This window comes from Petromyzon marinus, chromosome 14 (genome assembly GCF_048934315.1).
Source record: "Petromyzon marinus isolate PM22_M1 ecotype Great Lakes invasive population chromosome 14, UKy_Petmar_22M1.pri1.0, whole genome shotgun sequence".
NCBI classification, from domain to species: Eukaryota; Metazoa; Chordata; class Hyperoartia; order Petromyzontiformes; family Petromyzontidae; genus Petromyzon; species Petromyzon marinus.
The window spans coordinates 15,307,234-15,327,065 of NC_133680.1; the positions used below are offsets into that span (position 1 = coordinate 15,307,234).

General features: G+C 41.5%; 1 protein-coding gene across 1 annotated transcript in view; it reads left to right on the top strand.

The window, feature by feature from the left end:
- LOC116942274 (complement C3) overlaps positions 1-19,832 on the top strand; it is a 181,401-nt gene that overhangs the window by 78,715 nt on the left and 82,854 nt on the right. The window contains exons 16-20 of the mRNA XM_032953975.2: positions 14,181-14,249; positions 14,739-14,936; positions 16,637-16,739; positions 17,937-18,019; positions 18,916-19,055. Of these exons, the coding sequence (XP_032809866.2) occupies positions 14,181-14,249; positions 14,739-14,936; positions 16,637-16,739; positions 17,937-18,019; positions 18,916-19,055 (593 nt within the window). The remainder of the gene's footprint in view (positions 1-14,180; positions 14,250-14,738; positions 14,937-16,636; positions 16,740-17,936; positions 18,020-18,915; positions 19,056-19,832) is intronic.

The following is a 19,832-nucleotide window of genomic DNA, read 5'->3' on the forward strand; positions in this document are numbered from 1 at the left end:
GTGTCATCCACATATCTCTTCCACAGCGAAGGACGAAGGGTGGATGTCTGGATGGCATCTGATTCAAATTTCTCCATGAAAACATTGGCTATCACTGGTGACAAGGGGGAACCCATAGGGGTTGCCCTCATTTTGTTTGTAGAAGGTACCGTTCCAGGTAAAGTAAGTGTTGGTGAGGCAGTGCCTAACCAGCGCAGGTACATCAGGGTTCAGTCCATGTTGGACCAAATCTTCAATTATTGTTATGGTGTCAGGCACTGGGACCTTGGTGAAGAGAGAGACGACATCAAAGCTGACGAGGATATCGTCAGGAGATAGTACCGTGTCCTTGACCATAGAAACCAATTAGGTTAAGTTAAGTACTGCTGAGGTGGTCTTGCCAGTGAAGGGAAGCAGAGTATCCGATAAAAAACGGGCTAGCTTGCACGTAGGGGAGTTGATCGTGGACACGATGGGTCGTAGTGGGGTACCTTCTTTATGGATCTTGGGAAGACCATAGAATCTGGGAGGTCTTGCAGTCGTGGGTTTTAGGGAGGGACGTTTGGTTGGTTCGATTAGGGAAGTCGAACTAGTGATGATCTTGTTGGTTTTTATCGTTAGGCTGTTGGTAGGATCACTTTTAATTTTTGAGTAACTCCCATCATTGAGTAGGTCCTGGATTTTGTTGTATGACTTTTTATCCATAATGACAGTGGCATTGCCCTTGTCGGCCGAGAGGATGACTATATCATCCCTCTTTTTTAAATTGGCGAGTACAGAGCGTTCATTTTTGCTAATGTTGCTAATGGGTTTCTTAGCATTCTTAAGAATAGTGGCTATTCAGCTCTCACAACGTCTGCTTGGATGTGTCCTATGCCTTTGAGGGCTACATCGACCTGAGAGATGATATCCTCTACTGGTACAGTGAGGGAAAAAGTATTTGATCCCCTGCTGATTTTGTACGTTTGCCCATTGACAAATAAATGATCAGTCTATAATTTTAATGGTAGGTTTATTTGAACAGTGAGAGGCAGAATAACAACAATATCCTGAAAAACGCATGTCAAAAATTGTATCAATTGATTTGCATTTTAATGAGGGAAATAAGTACTTGACCCCTCTGCAAAACATGACTTAGTACTTGGTGGCAAAACCCTTGTTGGCAATCACCGAGGTCAGACGTTTCTTGTAGTTGGCCACCAGGTTTGCACACATCTCAGGAGGGATTTTGTCCCACTCCTCTTTGCAGATCTTCTCCAAGTCATTAAGGTTTCGAGGCTGACGTTTGGCAACTCGAACCTTCAGCTCCCTCCACAGATTTTCTATGGGGTTAAGGTCTGGAGACTGGCTAGGCTACTCCAGGACCTTAATGTGCTTCTTCTTGAACCACTCCTTTGTTGCCTTGTCCGTGTGTTTTGGGTCATTGTCATGCTGAAATACCCATCCACGACCCATTTTCAATGCCCTGGCTGAGGGGAAGGAGGTTCTCACCCAAGATTTGACGGTACATGGCCCCGTCCATCGTCCCTTTGATGCGATGAAGTTGTCCTGTCCCCTTAGCAGAAAAACACCCCCAAAGCATAATGTTTCCACGTCCATATTTGACGGTAGGGATGGTGTTCTTGGGGTCATAGGCAGCATTCCTCCTCCAAACACGGCGAGTAGAGTTGATGCCAAAGAGCTCAATTTTGGTCTCATCTGACCACAACACTTTCACCCAGTTGTCCTCTGAATCATTCAGATGTTCATTGGCAAACTTCAGATGGGCATGTATATGTGCTTTCTTGAGCAGGGGGACCTTGCGGGCGATGCAGGATTTCAGTCCTTCACGTCGTAGTGTGTTACCAATTGTTTTCTTATTGACTATGGTCCCAGCTGCCTTGAGATCATTGACAAGATCCTTCCGTGTAGTTCTGGGTTGATTCCTCACTGTTTTCATGATCATTGCAACTCCACGAGGTGAGATCTTGCATGGAGCCCCAGACCGAGGGAGATTGACAGTTCTTTTGTTTCTTCCATTTGCGAATAATCGCACCAACTGTTGTCACCTTCTCACCAAACTGCTTGGCAATGGTCTTGTAGCCCATTCCAGCCTTTTGTAGGTCTATAATCTTGTCCCTGACATGCTTGGAGAGCTCTTTGGTCTTGGCCATGGTGGAGAGTTTGGAATCTGATTGATTGATTGCTTCTGTGGACAGGTGCCTTTTATACAGGTAACAAGCTGAGATTAGGAGCACTCCCTTTAAGAGTGTGCTCCTAATCTCAGCTCGTTACCTGTATTAAAGACACCTGGGAGCCAGAAATCTTTGTGATTGAGAGGGGGTCAAATACTTATTTCCCTCATTAAAATGCAAATGAATTTATAACATTTTTGACATACATTTTTCTGGATTTTGTTGTTGTTATTCTGTCTCTCACTGTTCAAATAAAGCTACCATTAAAATTATAGACTGATCATTTCTTTATCAGTGGGAAAACGTACAAAATCAGCAGGGGATCAAATACTTTTTTCCCTCACTGTATATGTTTAGGGGTGACAGCGAAATTTAGCCCTTTAGCCGGTACCGTTTTGAGATTGTCTGAGATCGGGATGTTACTCTGATTAATAACGATTTTGTTAACTTTTTATTTAAAGCTTTCGTGACTGCAGTGATTCATATTCTTGGTTCTTTCGGTAAAGTCACGTTGAAGGGAAACAATAAAATATATATAAAACAATAAAATTCTCACGACGTTTCAACTGTGACACAAACAGTCATCATCAGGTGTGAAAACCAATGGCAAAAAACATTTGAAAGAAGTGGCGGTTTGTATTTATTTATTTATTAACGTTTGCACCACGGATAGCGATTTTACAGTTTGTTTAGAAGGACGAGTCCATCTATGTTCGGAAAAGAGGAGGGGGGAAGCGCAAAAATAATGTATGCTGTCTGAAAGCCACCGTAAGCGTGAACAATCAATTAAGACCCGAAATGGTTTATCAAATCCTTCCAATGATTGCTAAGCCAGAATCCATCTTCTCGGTTGAAATTGTCTCTGTGTTTGTATATGTGGACAGCCTCATGAATAAATCTCTCATGGTAGCCTGATGGCTTGCAAAGAACCTCTGTCTTGGAGAAGTCAATGTCATGCGAGCCTACTGAATTATAACAGTGATCTGCCACGGCCGAGGTGTTGGTCCTACCGTGTTTAAGGTCTGCTTTGTGTTCACGAATGCAGTCCGAGACATGTCGTTTGGTTTCTCCAATGTAACTACTACCACAGAGGCAACTTAGTTTGTAGACGCCAGGGTAATGCATGTCCGGAATCACATATTTTACAGACGAAACCAGATCACGGATTTTATGTAATTTGTTGAAACGCACATGGATCATGTGTTTATTCAAAATTTTGGAGATATTTTTTGTGATCCCCGCAATGTAGGGTAAAGTGATGGTTTTGAAAGGCTCCTCAAGAGGTTCCTTCTTCATGGTTTGAGTGATAGCTTTGCGGACTGTATATTCGGAGTAACCATTAGCCTTAAGAGCTTGGTGTACGTGCTTGAGTTCACTGCCTATGTGTTCCTGGTCGGATATGAATTGTTTAATTTTATTTCTACCTACGTGATTTTACCGAAAGAACAAAAGAGAATGGACGTTTGTTTAGCTATCAATTGGAGACTTCTATAGATGGTTCTCTAGAGTTGTAATGCAGCTTTTGACATCTCTCTTAAATTGTATGTTTTTCTTCATGAAAGAGTCGATGTTACTTACTTCAGCTATTGCTTCAAATCACAAAAACACTAAGATAATTTTCGATTTAAAGCTTTCGTGACTGCAGGGATTCATATTCTTGGTTCTTTCGGTAAGTCACGTAGAAGGGAAATAATAAAATAACAAAAATAAAACAATAAAATTATCACGACGTTTCGATTGCAACACAAGCAGTCATCATCAGGTATGAAAACCACAGCAAGAACATTTTTTTCTTAACGTTAGCACCACGGACAGCAATTAGTGGTTGTTCAGACAGACGAGTCCATCTATGCTCGGAACGGAAGAGGGGGGAGAGGAGAATGGAATGCGGTCTGAAAGTTACCGTAAGCGTGAAAACAATCAATTAAGACCCGAAATGGTGTATCACATCCTTCCAATGATTGCTAAGCCAGAATCCATCTTCTTGGTGGAAATTGTCTCTGTGTTTGTATATGTGGATAGCCTCATGAACGAATCTCTCATGGTAGCCAGATGGCTTGCAGAGAACCTCTGTCTTGGAGAAGTCAATGTCATGTGAGCCCACTGAATTATAACAGTGGTCTGCCACGGCTGAGGTGTTGGTCCTATTGTGTTTTAGGGCTGCTTTGTGTTCACGGATGCGGTCCGAGACATGTCGTTTGGTTTCTCCAAAGTAACTGCTACCACAAAGGCAACTTAGTTTGTAGACACCAGGGTACTTAATGTCTGGAATCACATCTTTTACAGATCTGGACCAGATCACGGATTTTATGTACTCTGTTGAATTGGACCTGGATCTTGTGTTTGTTCAAGATTTTGAATGGCTCAAGAGGGTCCTTCTTCATGGTTGGAGTGATGGCTTTTCGGATTGTGTAGTCGGAGTAACCATTAGCCTTGAGAGCTTGGTGTACGTGCTTGAGTTCACGGGCAATGTGTTTCTGGTCGGTGATGCATTGGGCTCTATGGTGTAGAGTCTTGATGAGGGAATTCTTCTGGGATGGATGGTGGTGGGAATCCGGTTTTAGGTAAGCATCCTTATGGGTAGCTTTCCTGCAGACAGAGTGGCTCATTGAACCATCAGGTCTCTTTTTTATTAGGACAATCACTCGGATAATGCCTTTATTGTCATCTGACACCGAGGAAGTGGCTCTTCATCGTCTTCACTCTCATCGGATGGATATTCATCTGATTATATCAGGTCTTCCAGATATTCCTCCGTGAGCTAATTTGTGTGCAACTGCACACAAACCTTCTTGGTTCTTTCGGTAAAGTCACGTAGAAGGGAAATAATAAAATAATAAAAATAGACCATAATAACATAAAATTCTCACGACGTTTCGGCCACAACACAAGTAGCCTTCCTCAGGTGAAGAAATAGAACTGTCGGAAAGACAGCGCTCCAATGAACACTGCTAAGCTTGGCAGCGTATTTTAAGCTGGGTGGGAGGAGCAGTGCGCCTTGACAAAGGAGTTTACATATCAACAGAATAATTTAGCATTGAAGTAGCTGTGTTAATGTGAGAGATTAGCAGGATGTTAAAGTCAGAAATTAGCATGTAACTGGGAGATTAGCATGATGTTAGTGTGAGGAATTAGCATGTAACTGGTCACGGAAGTAGCTATGTTAGTCAGAGTTTACATATCAACAGAGGCATTTAGTATATTGACGCTAAAGAACTGCAACTACCCAACTATCATACAATAAACCGATGTGAAAGAACTAAATATAAACTACGTCAATATAATCAATGTACTGAATATATTCTCCAATAAGCTGAGCTATTTAAATAAAGTAACTGGGTATACACTACACTATATAATGAATACCATATCGTAAACTGATAAAAACTAAAATATAAACTACATCAATATTATCAATAAACTCAATATACTCTCCAATCAGCTGAGCTACTAACAATAAGTCATTATACATTACAATTCTACGAAAAAAGTGGCGGTTTCTTTTTTCCTCAACGTTAGCACCACGGAAAGCAGTGAGCGTTGTTCAGACGGACGAGTCCATCTATGCTCGGAACAGAGGAGGGGTTAGAGAGAGAGAAAAAACCACGATGTGCTGCTCTGTCCTGTGTTGCGTTACAACTATGCTATAAACTAGACTACTATACATTACAATAGTATACCTTCCAATCTAAACTACATTGTACAATATCGTATACACAGCCCAATATAAGCTCTAACATTATGCATTATATTGGTATGCCTCCAACTAAACTTTTTTCTACATTACACGACTATACACCGTAATATACACTGCCATAGACAAACCCCACCATTGAATTATACAATGCGTTACTATACACTACCCTATACTTTAGACTAAAAAATATTAGACTATTATTCTACCAACCCTACTGTATACCACACTGCTGTATATTCACTATACAATTACGATACTATATATTGCCTTATGAATTATGTTAAACATTACACTGGTATACTATTTATTATTATACAATATGCTATAAACTATACCATTGACCGTCATGTGAAAGGTACTAAGAGGCAGTGCCAGCGAATGGACTGCGGTCTGAAAGTCACCGTAAAATACAATCAATCAAGAACCAAAATGGTTTATCAAGTCTTCTTTGGTTCTTTCGGTAAAGTCACGTAGAATGAGAATAAAATAATAAATTGATAAAATAAAATAACACAATAATATTCTCACGACGTTTCGGCCACAACACAAGCGGCCTTCATCAGGTGAAGGGGGCGAGACTGTCTGGTAGGACAGCGCTGGAGTCTTTCCAATGATTACTAAGCCAGAATCCATCTTCTCGGTTGAAATTGTCTGTGTGTTTGTATATATGGATGGCCTCATGAACGAATCTCTCGCACACAAACCCTTACCCTCCAATAGTTCTGGCCAAAGTGATGACCTTTTTAACTTCACCAGAGACGATCGGGAAGCCATTGAAGTGTTTGACAATGTCCAGCAGCAATATCCCCCAGAACACATAAAGATTCGAACCTTTGATGTCATCTATTGACTCATTGATGTTAGTGATGCATTTGGCTGTGTTATAGTCCTTCCAACAATCACCAACAGTGGCAGAAGGATCCCTTTCTAATGTATAAATTATGTCCTGGAATGTTCTGCGTGTGTAATGACTTGAATGTGGCTATAACCCCTTGGTCAAGTGGCCGCAAGAGAGTCGTTGTGTTGGGAGGCAAGAATGCCACATTCACATCTGGATGAGCAAATTGTATGATCTGGGGATGTCCTGGTGCATAATTATCAATGACAAGAAGAATATTGTAAGATAAATATTGATTTCTTCAGTACTTTCAACCTTGTAAATGAAGCAGCTGTTCAATCAGTCTACAGAGAGCTGAGAGGTGACCCAAGCCTTCCGATTAGCTCTCCAAGTGACTAATATATGCTGCTTATTCTTCCCCTTTAGTGCCTGGGGGTTCAAAGACAAATACACCATCATTGGTATCATCATGAAGTCCCCCGATGCATTTGTACAAAAAACAAATCCAGGAGCTGTTTTCTCATTTTTAGATATGAACGTTTTATTAGACATCCTCTTCCAATACAACGTTGAATGTTTGTTGAGGCTTGTACTCCCCCTTGTCGATAATTGTTTTAATATCATTCTAGATTTGAATTTTTTGTGACTGCAAGGATCCATACTCTTTGGTTCTTTCGGTAAAGTCACGTAGGTGAACAAAATAATAATAAATAAATAAAACATATTAACAATATTAGAAATAAATCAAATTTCGATTAAAAGCTTTCATGACTGCAAGGATTCATCTTCTTTGGTTCTTTCGGTAAAGTCACATAGAATGAGAATAAAATAATAAATTGATAAAATAAAATAACACAATAAAATTCTCACGACGTTTCGGCCACAACACAAGCGGCCTTCATCAGGTGAAGGGACGAGACTGTCTGGAAGACAGTGCTGGAGCGAAAAAGCCATGCTCAGATCGCGACCTTTAAGCTGTGTGAGAAGAAACAAAGCGCCTTGACAAAGGAATTAGCATAGAATTTAGCATTGAAATGGCTGAGTGATTAGCTTGTGACTGGTCACAGAAATGGCTATGTTAAAGTTAAAGCATACACATCCGCAGAGGCACCCCTTGACAAAGGAATTAGCATAGAATTTAGCATTGAAATAGCTGAGTGATTAGCTTGTAACTGGTCACAGAAATAGATATGTTAAAGTCAGAGCATACACATTCACAGAGGCACCTAGTACAAATCAAACAGGAGAATTTAGCATTGAAATAACTAGGCGAATTTAGCATTGAAATAACTGAGTGATTAGCTAGTGACTGGTCACAGAAATGGCTATGTTGAAGTCAAGGCCTACATATCTGAGCTATTCACAGTAACTGGGTATACACTACAATATATAATGAATACTATATAGTGAACAAATAAAAAAACTAAAATATAAATTACCTCAATGTCATCAATAAACTCTATATATTCTCCAATCAGCTAAGCTACCAACAATAAGTCGTTATATATCACAATGCTATATGGCGAAAAATGGGTGGATTCTTACCCTCAGCTTTAGCAACACGAATAGCTATAGGCCCCGTTTAGACGGACGAGTTCATACACGGTCGGAACAGAGGAGGGGGAGAGAGACAGCTGCGAGGCGCTGTTATACTCCATGTTGTAAACCATACCATTAACCGTGGTGTGAGAGGTATTAAGAGTCAATGCTGGCGAAAAAGCTGCGGTCTGAAGGTCATCGTAAAATACAATTAATTAAGAACGGAAATGGTTTAAAACATCTTTCCAATGGTTACTAAGCCAGAATCCATCTTCTCGGTTGAAATTGTCGCTGTGCTTGTATATGTGAATGGCCTCATGAACGAATCTCTCATGGTAGCCGGTTGGTTTGCAAAGAACCTTCGTCTTGGAGAAGTCAATGTCATGTAAGCCCACTGAATTATAACAGTGATCTGCCACGGCAGAGGAGTTCGTTCTACCGTGTTCCAAGTCTGCTTTATGTTCGCGGATGCGGTCCGAGATATGTCGTTTGCTTTCTCCAATGTAGCTACTACCACAGAGGCACTTTAGTTTGTAAACGCCCGGGTACTGTATGTCTGGAACAGCATCTTTTACAGATGGAACTAGATCACGGATTTTATGTACTGTGTTGAATCGGACCTGGATCTTGTGTTTATTCAGGATTTTGGAGATCTTTTTAGTGACCCCTGCAATGTAGGGTAAGGTGATGGTTTTGAGTGGCTCCACAAGAGGATCCTTCTTCATGACTGGAGTTATGGCTTTGCGGATTGTGTAGTCGGAGTAACCATTAGCCCTGAGAGCCTGGTGTACGTGCTTGAGTTCACTGGTAATGTGTTCCTGGTCGGAAATGCATTGGGCTCTATGGTATAGAGTCTTGATGAGGGAGTTCTTCTGGGATGGATGGTGGTGGGAATCCGGTTTCAAGTAAGCATCTGTATGGGTAGCTTTCCTCTAGACAGAGTGGCTCATTGAACCATCATGTCTCCTTTTAATTAAGACATCCAAAAAGGGTAGTTTGCCATCTTTTTCGACCTCCATGGTAAATCTGATGGCTGGGTGTATGGAATTGATGTGGTCGCGGAATTGGTCTAGAGCAGGCTGGCCATGTGGCCAGATGACAAAGGTGTCATCCACGTACCTCTTGCATAAGGTCGGGCGTAGAGTGGTAGTCTGGATGGCGTCAGTTTCAAATGTTTCCATGAATACGTTGGCTACAACCGGAGATAGGGGGTAGATCCCACCAACAGCCTGGTTACCAAAACGAACAAAATCATATCTGATTCAACAGCATTAATTGATCAGACCAAACAGTTCTCGTTGAAACCCTCTGCTGCCAGACCACCAAGATTATATGGCCTTCCAAAGATACACAAAGAAGATACACCCCTTCGTCCCATCGTCTCTACTATCAACTCCCCCACCTATAAACTGGCACGTTTTCTTGCTGATATACTGCGACCTTTCACTGGAAAAACCACCCCTGCGGTACTAAATTCTACTCACCTGGTATCGACAATCAAAGGCATTTCCCTGTCCCCAGACGACCTGCTTGTCAGTTTTGATGTGGTGTCCTTGTTCACCAAAGTCCCGGTACCTGACACCATCGCTATCATAGAAGACCTGGTTCATCAATGACTGCATACTGATGTACCCCCCCTGGTGAGACATTGCTTAACCAACACATACTTCACCTGGAATGGAACTTTCTACAAACAAACTGAGGGCACCCCAATGGGCTCCCCCCTATCTCCGGTTGTAGCCAACGTATTCAGTGGGCTCACATTATTCAGTGGGCTCACATGACATTGACTTCTCCAAGACGGAGGTTCTTTGCAAACCAACCGGCTACCATGAGAGATTCGTTCATGAGGCCATTCACATATACAAGCACAGAGACAATTTCAACCGAGAAGATGGATTCTGGCTTAGTAACCATTGGAAAGATATTTTAAACCATTTCCGTTCTTAATTAATTGTATTTTACGATGACCTTCAGACCGCAGCTCTTTCGCTGGCATTGACTCTTAATACCTCTCACACCACGGTTAATGGTATGGTTTACAACATGGAGTATAACAGCGCCTCGCAGCTGTCTCTCTCCCCCTCCTCTGTTCCGATCATGGATGAACTCGTCCGTCTGAACGGGGCCCGTAGCTATCCGTGTTGCTAAAGTTGAGGGTAAGAATCCACCCATTTTTCGCCATATAGCATTGTGATATATAACGACTTATTGTTGGTAGCTTAGCTGATTGGAGAATATATAGAGTTTTTTTATAACATTGAGGTAATTTATATTTTAGTTTTTTTATTGGTTCACTATATAGTATTCATTACATATTGTAGTGTATACCCAGTTACTGTGAATAGCTCAGATGTGTAGGCCTTGACTTCAACATAGCCATTTCTGTGACCAGTCACTAGCTAATCACTCAGTTATTTCAATGCTAAATTCGCCTAGTTATTTCAATGCTAAATTCTCCTGTTTGATTTGTACTATGTGCCTCTGTGAATGTGTATGCTCTGACTTTAACATAGCTATTTCTGTGACCAGTTACAAGCTAATCAATCAGCTATTTCAATGCTAAATTCTATGCTAATTCCTTTGTCAAGGGGTGCCTCTGCGGATGTGTATGCTTTAACTTTAACATAGCCATTTCTGTGACCAGTCACAAGCTAATCACTCAGCCATTTCAATGCTAAATACTATGCTAATTCCTTTGTCAAGGCGCTTTGTTTCTTCTCACACAGCTTAAAGGTCGCGATCTGAGCGTGGCTTTTTCACTCCAGCGCTGTCCTCCAGACAGTCTCGTCCCTTCACCTGATGAAGGCCGCTTGTGTTGTGGCTGAAACGTCGTGAGAATTTTATTGTGTTATTTTATTTTATCAATTTATTATTTTATTCTCATTCTATGTGACTTTACCGAAAGAACCAAAGAAGAAGAAATAAATCAATCACATTTATTGATTTATATTATTTCAATATTTATTATTTATTTTTTCACCTACGTGACTTTACCGAAAGAACCAAAGAGTGTTTTAATTTTGTCTGGGATGTTCTTTGTAGCCTCGTAGTCAGCCGATGCAGATTCCCCAATCAACTGCACATTACATAGGAGAATCTTTTTTTTTATTCTTCAACCTTATTCTCTTTATTCTCAAACCTGTCTACTGGCCCTGAATTTAGAGGTACTGTTACCCTTTCACCTTTAATTTATTTCAAAACATGTTCATGAAGGCGGCTAGCCTTCTACTTTACCACTGCACCATTGAGAGGCACTTTGTGTCTGATCTTTTATCCACAAATTGAAGGCCCTTTCCATTTTCTCTATTAATAAATCACGTCGAGCAACAATTACACATTAGCACTCGCTGGGGTGCCAGTAGAAACACTGGGCCTTATCTTGTCCTCTGATTTCTTAATCGTTATCACAGTCGATTCATTCACGCCAAATTACCTTCCAATGGCTGCAGCACTCTCTTCTCTCGCAAGCCTAACAACAGCTCTTTCTGTAGTAAAATCATAAATGTTCTTTTTTTTTCTCACTACAATCACTACTCTTACGTTTTAAGGGGCCTTGATTAAAATGTTTAGAACACATGCGTGTTAGAGAGGGACGATGACAACAAGATATCTGCATCATATATAGCACAGTGTAAAGTAGAAATGCACCCGGCACTTCTTTTTGATGGGTCAAACCTCGTAAAGTCGAAACATCACCACGTGTTCCGGAAAACAGAGCTCATTGAGTAACAGTGTATAGCTGAAACACACGTTTGGGGAGATATGCCTTACTGTATTTATATTTTTGATGCAATATGCCCGTTTATATTGTTAAAATGGTAAATAATTGTTATTTACAAGTTATATTACCTGTATCTCCAACACACTTTGTTCTGATGTTGCCTGTTCCTCTGTTTATTATCAGTATGATGGTGTTGTTCTTGTTACTTATGCACCACAGATATCCCTGGCTAACTAGCGGGGTAATTGGCTAAATGGGATTTTCTGTGGAATCAACATTTTAGTCTATTCATGTTTTCAAAAAAAGTTTTATTACAGTGAGTCAGGAAATAATTGATTGGTAATTTCAATGGCTGAACCATCTTGCACACCACTGTGCTGGCGACCTGTGCTGTGATGCTGAATTGATTGGCCTGTCTTGCATGCTGATGGTTTTATCCTACCATTTAAAAGTGGAGTCGTACCATGTGAATGTGTGGACATGCCATGAAGAATAACGGGAGTTGAGTATAATCATTGGAGTGGAAGATGGCAGCCTTTACTCCGCCCACTCTGTTAAGTGAGAAATCACGACTCATTCCATAAACCCGGTGGCCAAATGATCTCCCGGTTTCTGGAGCAACAACAACTCAAACCACCATAACGGCCTTCTATTCCAGGGCCCCAAACACACTTTCAGGTAGGTCCTCAAATTCAACATTGAGGGTCTATACATTGGTGACTTTAACAGACACCACAATCTGTGGGACTATAGAGCAAATTAAGCCAATGGAGAAGACCTCAAAGACTGGACGTCTGCGGGAGATCTGCAACCGGTCTTCGATAACAAAGAGCGAACAACTGTCTAACTCGGCTCACTGGAAATATGACTACAACCCGGACATTACCATAGTTTCCAAAGATCAAAGTGAAATCGTGCTTTATGCCTCCTGCAAAATACTCCTCAAATTCCCCAACAGCTAACATAGGCCCATCAATTTGGTGACAGTAAACAGACTGCCACAAGGCTTAGTACTCATGCAAATGCTCTGCAGTGTCTACACGAGTGACATGCTGCCACCAAAGTGGTGCACATTTGCACATATGGATGACCTGCCCTGGCAGCAGAAGCAGCCACCTTAAATTACATAAAGTCCATGTAGGGTTATTTTCAGAAATTGAAGCTCAAGTCATAACCACAAAAAGCAATGCTCACTGCTTTGTATATTGATAAGAGATAATACTATAAATATACCCTGAATACTGTGCAACATGCCCCCACTATCGTGGAGTGAATCTGGACTGTACATCGGGTCAACCTGGTCCAGAAACTGGCAAACACAAGCTGAGGAGCATCTGCATCGGTGCTACAGACAATAGCAAAGGCCCTTGTGTACTGCAAAGCTGAATCTTGTGCAGCACCGATTTGGAGCAGAAGTAACCACACACAATTTTTTTTTAATGTCCAACTGAACACTGCAATGCGATAGTGCATCACTGGAAGCCTCAAGTCGACCCCAAGACTCTGGCTTCTCGTCTTGTCATTCATCACTTCCCCATTCATTCGCCACGATGCCACAACCCTCTGGGAATTCTAGAGAAATGTGGATAACATCGGTCTCCCTATCAACCAAGATCTTAAAAACATCCCTCACCACCGTCTGAAGTTATGCAAGATGCTAAACCTTCAACCGTGATGACGCTTGGAAAGCCAAATGGAGTTCTCTTGAAAGATGGCATGCAGAAGATCTTTGACTTCCACAAATCTTCTGAGCCACAAACCAGAAACTGCATCCTCTACATTTGTGTACTTGATGCACAAATGGAAAGTAAAAAACTCTCCTGTGTGTGGCTGGGATCACCCAGAACAGACCATTAAATATATATTGACTCAATGTCCTATTCACACATACAAAGGAGGCATCATCACTGCAATATACTCTGCTACTTCTGACGCAATTATCTGGCTCAAGCACCTCAGTGTAAAAGTATAGTTGTTGCTCTTAACCAACATCAGCCAGGCGACTAAGAAGATTCCCCAAACTGGTTGGTGGCTTTTGGTGTATGACGTGTTGGGTGGTATTACATTGCAATGTATTAAACGTGCTCTTTGCAGTTCCCAATGTTTGAAATGTAGCTCCATAATGTGAACATTAACAGTGTTTTCTTTTTAGGTTGTCATTAACACAATATTACACAATTAAAGTGTTTTACTGTATAATTACATTCTCATTGAAATGCGTCTGTGCAGAAATCGGGTGCCCAAAAGTGCCCTCAAGAAAACGAAGACAGCTCTCAATGTTGCAGATCAGGAGGGAAGGTATGAGATGCATTTTGGGCAGAATACCATATGTAAAATTAGGTGTAGTGGCTGGTACACCTGAAATGAGTCTTGGGACTCAATGAGGTTGGCCTGGGTAATAAAGCATAATAGTAAGACATAATAATGCAGTGTAATGTGTCATTTTCGATATACGATTCTGTATATATGTGGATAATCGTGAGTAATGTTATTGTTTGATCCCAAACACTTTATGACCATGCCCACTTCCAGACATTATACTGCCAAGCAGTGCGAGTCAGCATGCCAAACAAATTTCAGGTTTCTTCTAAAATACTTTTAAAATGTTCACGAGTAATAATATCAATGTGTGATAATATTTAAACATGCCTGGTTAGTGTGGAAGAGGAGGTCAACATATCCTCTTGAGGGTCTCTCTAGAGCTCTGTCAAGTGGAATCCTTTCCATCAACCTAAAACCTAAAAAACTCCATTGCATGCTTGTAATTGTAATGTAACATTTTTCTAGCGGAAAAATACACTCAAGAATTTCGCAAATGCTGCGTGGATGGTTTGAAGATGAGCCCCACTGGCCAGGGATGTGAAGAACGGCTGAAGCGTGTCACAGGCCCAAAGGAATGTGTTGATGCCTTTCTTCAGTGTTGCAAGAAAGCAGAAGAGTACAGGAAATCCGAAAGCATCAGTGTCCAGACCGTTTTGAGGCGGAGTAAGATCCACGCATCCCAAAACACACCGACTTCCATTGCACATTTAGTGACAGTTTCAAGAACACTAGTGTACTCTATGAGCACTTAAAACAAAATTTGCTGAGCCCAGATCCAAATGGCAAAAACTTCAACAGCGGGCCATTAAAAGCACTACCAAAGTTGTAATAGAAAATAGTTCACAAACATGTTTCTTTTCGCATTGAGCAAGATTATAACTGATTCGAAATATAAAAGATTTGAAGGAATTCTAAAATGGAGCAGTGCGAGGGAAGCAGAAAGAGAAGTGTTGTGACCTGAAGTGTGGTGAGTGAGTGTGTTGTTGAGATCTGCAGTGTAGTGGTTGAACACAGTGTGGATGATAGAAAACGGTCAGTCATGGGAACATTTATCATGGCAGCAACGATCGAAGAGTGATAAGGAGGTGAGTGGCTGGAGTGAGTCGGTGGGTGCACAGTGGGTGCAGCATCATCAGTCACTCTGACTGCTTTGCCGTGAATTCATCAAGTGCAGTGAGGTAGAAACTCGTTCTCTCATCATTGTTCAATTATAAGCTTGAAACTTATTTTTAACAGTCAACACTCAATGATCTGCATAATGGGTTGACCCATGTTAACCTAGAACACAGATAATGCAAAACTAATTGGAGATGTTGCTGCTGTTGGCAGTGGTTCTACAGAGTGATTGTGTCATTGTGTGAAGTTTATATATTTTCCCCCTGTTCTACAGAGTCAAATTGTGTGAATGGAGTTTGAATGTTCTCACGCTGTTCTGCAGACTGAAAGTGTGTGAGTGGAGTTTGTATGTTCTCCCCCTTTTGTGCAGAGTGAAAGTGAGTGCGTGGAATTATGTTCCCACCCTGTTGTGCAGAGTGAAAGTGAGTGCGTGGAGTTTGTGTGTTTTCACCTTGGTCTGCATGGGTTTCTCCCAGTTCTCCGGTTTCCTCCCATAGCTAAAAACACATACGTTGTAACTGCTATCTGCCAAAACATCCGAATGCTGAAAATTTACCCACAAACTACTCATTTGGTATACACACAGCAGCAACATTGCCCCGAACTACGAAAACTTGGCAGGACCCACCTGAAAGAGTCTTGAGACTCACTGAGGTGTTGCTATATGCAATGGTGGCAAGATGTTAACTACCTCACCTGGTATAAAGGAGGTCGTGGGTTCGATTAAAACCCTGATGCCTGTATATTTGGAGTTTGCATGTTCTTCCCTTGATCATGTGGATTTATCTCCAGGTCCTCCGGTTTTTCCCTCCAAATTTAGAAACATGCTTTTAAAGTATTTGGCTGATATACATTTCTATCTGATGAGACACTTTGTGAATGGTCATTTGTGGCCAGGTCGCTTCTGAAAAAGTGCTATATACACCTTATCTGATAAAATAAAAATAGTCTTAGCTACAGGCATGGGATTGCAATATTTTCAACATATAGATGTTAATTTCAACTTTCTTTCCCTGTTCAAGTGGAATTTACATTGTGACATTAGACTTTTTGTCATGAAACTTAGTATATTTCCCTAAAGAGAGTTTTGTCTATTTTCAGTGCTTGTTTGAAAGATAGAATGATGTCTGTCTGTTTGTTTAATTAATTTGACCATCATAGTTGTTAGTAAATTGTACTTAACATTTGTACGTGTTCTTGTACTTTAAATGTGTAAAGAATATGACAATTCTTGCTTGTACTTTCAGATGATTTTATGGAATTGGACTTGATGAATGAAGATGAAGTTAACATGAGGTCATACTTTCCTCAAAGCTGGGGCTGGAATAAATACAAAATTCCTGCAAGCGGGTAAGGCTCGCCTTGCCTCAAAACGTAGGTCGAGGAGTTACAATGAGTAATACATATGTAGTGACTAGGAATGTCACTGTGTGGTGCCGGGCCTGCGAGGCCACGGCAGATATTATGTTGTCATTATGTGCAGCCCGAATACTGGGCATAGTATCAGCCCTAGCGGGGCTTGGGTGAGCGTTGGTTAGCGCGGGGACACCATGGACAGCGTGCGGTGCGGGCTCCCGGTGAGGGAGCCAGAGAGTGTCAGCCAGCCAGGGTTACGTTGGGTCGTGATACGCTGGTTGACCTGCCGACACGTGACTGGATGATATTGGAGGGGGGCCACCGGTGTAGGGGGCCCAATGGGTGGTCATGTGGTATAGAAGAGCTCTCGGGAGCCTTCGGGAAAGAGCTAGCGAGATCGAGAAGGTGGGTGGGGCGAGAGGCGGAGCCAGCCCCGGGGTTCTTTCCTGTTGGTGAAGGGAAGATCCGCATCGGGTTGAAGAAGCCTCTAGCCACACGGTCCGGGACCTAGCTTGTGGTCCGGACCGGGATAGCGGGACCGTGTCTAGTTCTGCCATAGTGTGGTTAGATGGACGGTCACCACCCGAGTGTAGGTTAGATTACGTTGTGTTGTTAGTTAATAAAAACTGTTGCTCCAAAGACAACGTCTGCGACTCAGTTAGACACCTATAATGGAAATTATTGATCTAGATGAATTGGAATGAAACTATAATTCATTAATTTGTTGTGGATAATGTTCAGTTTAAATTTAATTGGATGTTCCTGTAAATTTATGATATATATTTTTAAGAGGCCATCTCAGATGACGCGGTTATTCTGAATTTCTAGTTTCTGACCTGAAGATGCTTGGCGCATCTTAAAGCAAATTGTTGCATATCTCACTGATAACTTTGGGTCTGAGAATTGTTATGCAACTTACACTGTAATCAGAAACTATAATAAATGGAACATCATTGAATGCGTGCACGTGACTATGAGGCTTTGTTTGGTGGTGGAGGGTCTTAATGACACAATTTGGTCAAATCATTATTTGACCTTACTCAAAATTTAATTGTGAATCATAACATTAACACCATCTTTATGAGTACTGAATGAATACAAATTTGGAATCTAAAATGACCCAAATTATCTCTGTAATCAAGACGTTATGCAGACTGTGTAAATAACTTATCTACTGTCTTTTATTTTTAGAAAACATCCTCAGATTAGATTACAATTACCAGATACTATAACCACCTGGAACATGCAGGCCGTAAGCATCTCTAAAACTAGAGGTACGTTTATTCCTTTGTGTACTCATTCATATTATTTTGGGCCAAATTGAGCTAAATTATTAAGCCAACTGTGCAAGTAAAAATTCAGACTGAGGTCTTAATTCTTAGTTGCAGCTCTGGCTTGCCTTCCAATGGTTCAGCTCAGATGGGAGCCACTGAGTTGCTTTCAGAGACACATGAGCAGCTCAGCAGCTCATGTGGCGCAGCTCAACAAAATCAAGTTAAGCATGGCTTTGAGCCAGCTCATTTGAGCCAGAGCTAAGCCTTAGCAGAGCCGTGGCCTTAGCCTTTCATTTTCTGACAGACTTTTTCCCTCGTGCCGGGTTCGCCCTACACGAGCGGTTGCTGTCTTTATGGTGAACTGTAGCAGGAGGATGGGCATAACCACGGCATGTTTGGGGGTGCAGCCCGGATGTGGCATGATGGTGGGCTTGGCGACACATGTGGCCCATTGACATGACCCAGCAGTAGCGCATTTACCCCTTGTTGTAGTGGTTTGTGGTCCCAATCTGACAGGCAGGGGGGTGAAATAATCATGCATTACATGCTGTTTGCTTCACTAGGGCGTTGAGATCCTGTAACCACATTCTAAAATGAGTAGACCATTGTGTGGTTGGCATCACGGTTCAAATTTACCAAGTACTAAAAATTACACTGCAACTTACTCAATTGGGATCACACGTGGCAATAATATCCCTGTACTAGCAGACTAATGCCACACAGGGCTAACCGCCCTTGTAAAAGTTGGAGATGTAAGTCTCTAATGTGAATGTAAAGCACTTTGAGACACTCCACATAAAGGGCGCTCAATATAATGGGCATGGTATACCACTCATACATATTTATGACAGCTTGTTTCGGGGTCATCTGTACTGTGCGTGTTTCTGTGTTTTTAGGAGTGTGTCTGGCAGACCCATTGTTATTGGTTTCTACCAAAGATTTCTTCATCAAACTTCACTTGCCCTACTCGGTGAAACGAGGCGAGCAAACGGAAATACGGGTCATTCTGTATAACTACATGGAAGAATCCTTAACGGTCAGCACTACCCACACATACACAATTATTTTTTTAGTAATAGGTTTTACCCTTTAAACTGGCACAAAAACTGACACCTTTATTCAAGGCATCATGTCTGCAATAACCGCAACACAAGCAGTAAAAATGCAAACAAAAAGACAACTCTGATAATAATATGCACTGTCCTTGAATTTGATTGGTCCACACCCGAGACGGATTTTTTAGAGCCTAGTCTCCATTGGTGTTGGACCAAAAGACGCCGAAAGGCGTACAACTCAAAAACAGCACACTATCAGAGTATTGAGGGCTCGGGGTGAGCATTTACATTATGAGACCTCCTTTGCCAGTAACAAGATATAGTAATAGGTTTTACCCTTTAAACTGGCACAAAAACTGACACCTTTATTCAAGGCATCATGTCTGCAATAACCGCAACACAAGCAGTAAAAATGCAAACAAAAAGACAACTCTGATAATAATATGCACTGTCCTTGAATTTGATTGGTCCACACCCGAGACGGATTTTTTAGAGCCTAGTCTCCATTGGTGTTGGACCAAAAGACGCCGAAAGGCGTACAACTCAAAAACAGCACACTATCAGAGTATTGAGGGCTCGGGGTGAGCATTTACATTATGAGACCTCCTTTGCCAGTAACAAGATATAGTAATAGGTTTTACCCTTTTAACTGGCACAAAAAACTGACACCTTTATTCAAGGCATCATGTCTGCAATAACCACAACACAAGCAGTCAAAATGAAACAAAAAGACAACTCTGATAATAATATGCACTGTC